Source organism: Phlebotomus papatasi, chromosome 2, assembly GCF_024763615.1.
Source record: "Phlebotomus papatasi isolate M1 chromosome 2, Ppap_2.1, whole genome shotgun sequence".
In the NCBI taxonomy this organism is placed as follows: domain Eukaryota; kingdom Metazoa; phylum Arthropoda; class Insecta; order Diptera; family Psychodidae; genus Phlebotomus; species Phlebotomus papatasi.
In genome coordinates this window covers 86,253,418-86,259,879 of record NC_077223.1, presented here as the reverse complement: position 1 = coordinate 86,259,879, position 6,462 = coordinate 86,253,418, and the positions used below count along the sequence as shown (strand labels likewise).

The window sequence follows — 6,462 nt, the reverse complement described above, 5'->3', positions numbered from 1 at the left end:
CCATAAGGGGACATTATCTCGGGCGATCTTATTTGCTTTTTTTCCCTCGCCGTCTTCCATCCCCTCCTAAAACCATGATTTTCGATTTTTCTCAAAATTGACTTAAGTTTTTCAATGTTTTTGGTTATAATTGCAAGTTGAACTTTTTACTAGTGACATATAATGTTAAAACAACTTTAAAATACGAATATTTAGCAAAATTTTTACTTCTATACAGTAGGTATGGTGGAAATATTTGAATATATTTCCATCCCATAATCTTTAATAAAACTTAACAAAAAAAGAAGCATCGAAAAAATTCATATGTAAAACACAATGTTCTTTCATACTAATATAAAAAATCGACGTTTAGATTTTTAGTCTCAGTATTATTAAAATTATAATAGAATTTTGTCTTTTAGGCTGGAAATAAATATATAATTCCGCTCCATAAAATTAGCGCTAGGGTAAGGGAAGAGTACCCCGGATCGGAATGTTAAGAGACATGCTCCATATTTAGTTGAAAATATAATCCACAAAACATTATTTGGTATTTTTATGTATGCTAATCGATACATTAGTGATCCCTTTAAATATATCTGTGCTTTTGAATTTTTAATTTTTACATTAAATTAATAAAAAAATATGTGTAATTGCAAACTTGCACTCTGTACCTCGGATCGTCAGAAATTTAATCAAGTGTCTCAGGGAAAATTGGTTTTATAAATTAAATTTAAGATAATGCACTGTATTCTTGTGAGAGTTAAATGGTAAAAAGTAGCTATTAATTTTTAAAAAATCATTTAATTTGGAGCAACAATGTGGTATTAACCTGACGATCCGAGGAACACTGCCGATCGCTGGTACACTTCCCTTATATACATATTTTTGACCAATTTATGGTTAATTTATTTCAATAATTTTATTTCTAACCATAATTAATAAATTAAATTTTATTTTACAAAGTTTTATATTAATATTTGTTTAAATATCGTGGGGAAAATGTTTAATGAACAAAAATAAAGGAAAACTAAGAACATAAGAACTAAAATGAGTTTATGGTATTCTAAGGGTCCAAAGTCTTCTGTTGTTAGAGGCCAAAAAAAACTCTCTGTCTCTAACAGTGCCTGTGTTGCTTTTCAGTGGAAAAAATAAGTTTTTCGCCGAAATTTGATTGTAAAATAATGTTTTCTGTTTAGCCTGGTTATGTCCTGATGGTTTTGTTACAATTATTAATATTATGTTGAAAATTATTAATATTTCCCATTAAGTATTAAAAACATTAACACTTACTACAAAAATTTGAATTTAACATGGTTTGTGTTCTTAAATAAATTATTATCTTAAATTATTAATAGACAAAATTTATTAAGAGGATCAAAAACATCAAAAATTGTTTCAGTAATATGAATAATTGCCTCGTTTTTAGAAGTTTCTATCCTCCTCCAAATTTTTGAATATTTTTGCTCATTGACCAGAAGAAGGTGTAAATAGAATTGCAGTTTTAATTTATAAAATCAAGGGAAAATAGCAAGGAATCTATGAAACAATGTGACAATCGACAATCTTTGTAATATTTGTAATCTGCAATTGAATAATCGTTCTTGGTACATCCACAAGAAGACGTCCGTGAAGGAAAGAAATAAGGAAGATCACTGAAGGACATTATATCGCTTCACCGTTACCATTTTCTGAAAATTATGAACCTCACAGAAACTCTGATAACCTCATACAATGTGGAATCGGTCGGATCACTTAATGTCACATCACTAGATCTTTACTCCAAGAACTTAACAAGGCAATTCAACATAGGAGTTAATCCCATTTATCTGTCCTCTTCTGCTCGTCTCGCAATTCTATCTTGTCTTTTTGTGATTGGAAGTCTCGGCAATGTCTTCCTCATCACGTCCTTCACGATTGAAGATCATCTCAAGAAAGTTGGTGAGTCTTTATTTGTCTTATCGTTAGAGTATTAAATAATTTTCTGGATATAACGTCTCCTTAAAATGTTATGATTAAATGAATTCAAAATCACTAAATTTTCTAAGCATTATGTAACGCATATTCTAAAACAAAGAAAATTGTACAAGCCCACACTGCACAGCACAACCTTACGAAATAGCAGATAAAAATTAAGAAATTTGAATACAAAAACCTTGAACAGACGTAGCTTTCCAGAGGAATAAAATCTAATTTTTTTTTTAAATCTTTTCACTCGTACAATATTTTTAAGCAAATAAAATCTGGGAGGACAAAGACAGCGAATATAATTTTTCACAATGCATTCTTTTACTGCTCGAACTCAAAGAGAAATTACATTAAAAATCGTTTTGTTTTTCAACTTTTTATCGAGCTAGATGTCAAACGGTAAGAGATACCACCTTCCGGTCTTCGATGACCCCCCCCCCTCATGAACCGAAATTATCAAAATACGGTTTTTCTCATTCTCTTTAATCCGTCCTTCTTTAAAAGTCACACGATTTACAGTAACTAAGTTTTCTAATTATGTATGATCCAGACTAAATCGGTACACCGGTATACACCCAAAAAATACACAATGCGATAATTAAAAAAAAACTCTAGCTTGTGAGTTAGTGCATTCTCCCAAGCTTGAACGCTTTATCATCCCTTTTTAATGCAAATTTTACAAAGAGTGTGGCTTATTTCTTTTTCAAGAAAATTAAACTCTTCCACTATTAAATCCTCAGCTTGGTCCTTAGTTTATAAAAGAAAATCACTTAATAGATTTTAAATATATTGCTACATAAAATCCTAGCTTGAATTAAGGGGTTACATGGGTCTCTCAGGACAAAAAATATGCCTTTTTTATAATGATTTATTGTGTGGAAAATATTTTAGAAATTCCAACTTTTAGGATATGAAAGAGTAACATTAGAACAAAATTAAAAAAAAAATGAAAATTTTTGAAAATTCGACCGTTGGTAGCTGATTTTCGGAACCATTCCTCAAAAAACAGACCTTGCGATAAGCAGGATTTCTCCCAGTAGGTTCATCTAAAATCAAAAAAACAAATATACTCTGTTAGAGGATTAGTTGAACCCTTGGATGAACAAGGATTTTTGAAAAAAAGAAACAAAATTTGGATTTTCGGCAGAAGTTTTTGTAAAAAAAGTATCAATTTTACCCTATTTTTCAACACATTTTGTATTGTAAAAGTGGTTCTGACTAAAGGAAGAGCAGATCCTTCCTTCAAAAAGTTGGTAATACTTCTCAAAACAAGTATGCAAAATTTCAGAAAGATCGGTTCAGTAGACTCTGAGTAATCTTGACTACCGCATTGTAAAACGGTGTTTTGAGAAAAACGCGTTTAACCCATTAAGGACGATAGGAACACCGGTGTCCCATAAAGAAAATAATTTTTTGTGCCTACCTAAAGTTATTTTTTTATGTTTGTACGTAATTGCAAAGTAGAGGGTTGAAGGAATCTAGGATATTTTTTGCAAATCTCCAGCTATTTGATATATAGTAAATATTTAAGCTCAAAAATGGTGTATTTTTAAATTCTCAAATTTATATTTGATTTTATTTATTTTTTAAATTTCCAATTTTTTTTTAAGCAAATCCCCTTTGGCAATAAAAACTACAATACTCATACGTAATATTTTTAATTAAAGCGAAAATCATTATTAATTGATATTGTCAGAAAAATTACTTAAATTTTTAGTCTATTTTTGTCCCTATCGTTCATAGAAGCACAAAATACACCGAATCAGACTCTGTTAGACTTTCCAAGGTTAGATGTAAGACTTATCATTCATTATGTTTCTTAGTTTAATTGTTATTGTTGATTTTCAGTCCGTAAAAAGTGTCTCGTCGTTAAAGGGTTAAAGTTTTACAACAATATGCGCGCGCGGGCAAAATGCATAACTCAAACTGCTCTCCCTCCGAGAGTTTTACTTCGACTGACTTGAAATTTTCAGAAAATATTTTTCAAATGTTATACTATACAATTAAAAAATTAAAAAAAAAATATTTTTTTGACCTGAGAGACCCATGTAACCCCTTAACGTTGCCATGTGAATGAGTTGTTTACAAGGTTGCTTAAGATTTAACAGAAAGTGTGATTTATTTCTTGTTAAAGTTCTTTAGGATCCGCCCCAATATTTTGTTGGGGTGGCTTGTTTCTACTTCATTACAATATTCACTTATTAAACTTCACTTGAACTGCGTTATTAAATAAATTTTAAACTTAATTTACTTTGACTCTTGAAGCCATGGTCCAAGTTTTTTTTAGGGGGAGTGACTTATTTTTTATCAAGATTCTTTGGTTCTTGCTGTATTTTATTAGGGTTCGTTTCTATTGAATTTTAATTTCAATTGATGCTTATTTCAAATGGCGTGGTCTAAATTTCTTTTTGGGCGTAGTTGTTATTTTTCTGTGAAAGACTTATGAAATATTTTACAGGAAATGCTTTTATTGTGAGCGCAGCTCTGGCAGATCTTCTCATAACCAGCCTTTTGATTCCTACTTCTATAATTCTACTTATGGCACGAATTGCTAATTCGGCTGATTCAATGTCTTTTTGCAAGTTTGAATGGTTTCTCGCTGTATTTGCATTTATGGTCAACATTCTCTCGTTGTTGGTAAGTCTTCATGTTTTCAATATCCATGTGCTTTATAATTACCTGGCTCTTGCAGATGATTGCCGTGGAGAACTACTTTCGTCTGTGTGCACCCCACGAGCATACCACCAAGATCTGGTTCAATAAATTCTCCATAACAGCTACCTTCCTGCTCATTTGGATTATTAGTGGGATGCATTCTGGGATGGAAGTTTTATTTAGTTTGGGATTTGATCACTGCACACGTAAATTCACTGGAATTGTACCCTATCAAATGGGAATTCTAATCTTGCTAATTATCCTGCCTATCTTCCTCACTTTTTATACGCATGTCCGGATTATCCTGGATGTGCCACGGTTTGTGGGAACGATCAACATTAATCGCTGTGACGTAGTTCTAGCACGCACCAATTTCTACAGCTTCATCATCTTCATCATCTTCTGGATGCCTTTTGTGATCTTCATCTACAGTACAACTAAGATCATCCCCACCTCAGAGATACTTTATTGGTTGGGACTGAGCAAGTCCTGCTTCAACAATATCGTGTACTGTCTCACCAATCGTCACTTCCGGAGAGCATATGGGAAACTCTTTCAGTACTGCTTTTGCAAGGAAATTTTACCCACATCCAGAAGCAGCAGCAGAAGAAGACGAAAGCCTTGTCAATTTTATCCGCAGTACAAGTGGAACTATCACTGGTACTGGGGCGATGCCTTACCCAAAATTTATAACGTCGAATCCAGGAATGATCTTCAATGACCAAGAGAAGTGCGTGGTGGATAAATACTGAATCTCAAACTCAAAATTGTACAGTAATTGCAATTTCTGCAACCACCCTCATGATCATCACTAGCGCATTGTCCACAAATCTTAGTATGTCTGCATTTCTCCATGAAATGTCCACATTTCTGGCACATAACACATCCCATGAAGAGAGAATTGTTTTTAAGTATGCAAATTTTAGAAGAGATGACAAAGCATCACAGCTTTTCGAATTTCGAACTGCTCGAACTCACGCAATAGACCTCTCTATAAATAATCTTCGTGCACTATTTTTGGGTCCATCCATATCGATTTACTTCTGATTTAAATTTATCCATAAATCACGAGAATATTATTCCAAAATTGAAAATAAATCATCATGAGGCTCAGCGTGGTTTGCGAGGCTAAAACGTATATTTGTCTCCTTTGTTTCAGAGGCAGCCAAAATCCCAAAAGCTGAAATCCTGAAAGCCAAAATCCAGAATGTTCAAAATCTCGAAAGGGATAAAGTTATATCGACCGCTCAGAATAAGAAACGATCAACTCGCACTAGGCAAATTTTCCAGGAGAGCGATTTGAAGCTGAGATTTTACATGCAGAGTAGGGGAAAGGCTCATAATGTTGTACAGTTTCTTATTTTGGACAATTTGAGTATAAAATTGGACACTAAAAATAAATTGATTAAAATTATGGATTTTTATTCCAATATTTGATGAATAATTAATTCTATTCAAATATTTGTTCTTTTCGGAAGATTTTAACACTAAATACGTTGAATTTTGAATATGATTTGAGTTGAAATTGTTTTGTTGAAAATTCAGTTTGAGCAATTGCTTACGAGAAATATGACAGAACTTCGTATTTACTTCAGTCTTATTTAGCTGTGGTGAAGTACTAACAACGTTTCTTTGCTTTTTTTGAGTGATATTATTGAATATTGCGTTGATTTACGTTAGCGGTGATTTGTACATTTGACCTGAAGTGAGATTTGCCTTGTGAATTAGATTTCTTAGCTTTTGTGATGACTAGGTTGGACAAATGCCTGGAGAAACAAAGAAGCATCATCTCTACGAAAGAGATGTAGCGAGAAATGCTTTGAAAGGCTCCCGGAAAGGCCAGAGAATGAGCGAATCCGG

General features: G+C 32.6%; 1 protein-coding gene across 1 annotated transcript; it reads left to right on the top strand.

The window, feature by feature from the left end:
- The first annotated feature begins 589 nt into the window (after nt 1-589).
- On the top strand, nt 590-6,007 carry LOC129804853 (melatonin receptor type 1A-like). The gene is made up of 3 exons (XM_055852511.1): nt 590-1,920; nt 4,406-4,584; nt 4,640-6,007. Exons 1-3 carry the CDS (start codon nt 1,680-1,682, stop codon nt 5,321-5,323), a joined length of 1,104 nt encoding a protein of 367 aa, XP_055708486.1. The 5' UTR covers nt 590-1,679; the 3' UTR covers nt 5,324-6,007.
- Nucleotides 6,008-6,462: the final 455 nt, after the last annotated feature.

Excerpts from the sequence above, each read along its gene's own strand:
- LOC129804853 (XM_055852511.1), top strand. The coding sequence starts at position 1,680 with ATGAACCTCACAGAAACTCTGATAACCTCATACAATGTGGAATCGGTC. Across the intron at positions 1,921-4,405 it reads AGATCATCTCAAGAAAGTTG|GAAATGCTTTTATTGTGAGC; the intron begins GTGAGTCTTTAT and ends AATATTTTACAG. Across the intron at positions 4,585-4,639 it reads TCAACATTCTCTCGTTGTTG|ATGATTGCCGTGGAGAACTA; the intron begins GTAAGTCTTCAT and ends TGGCTCTTGCAG.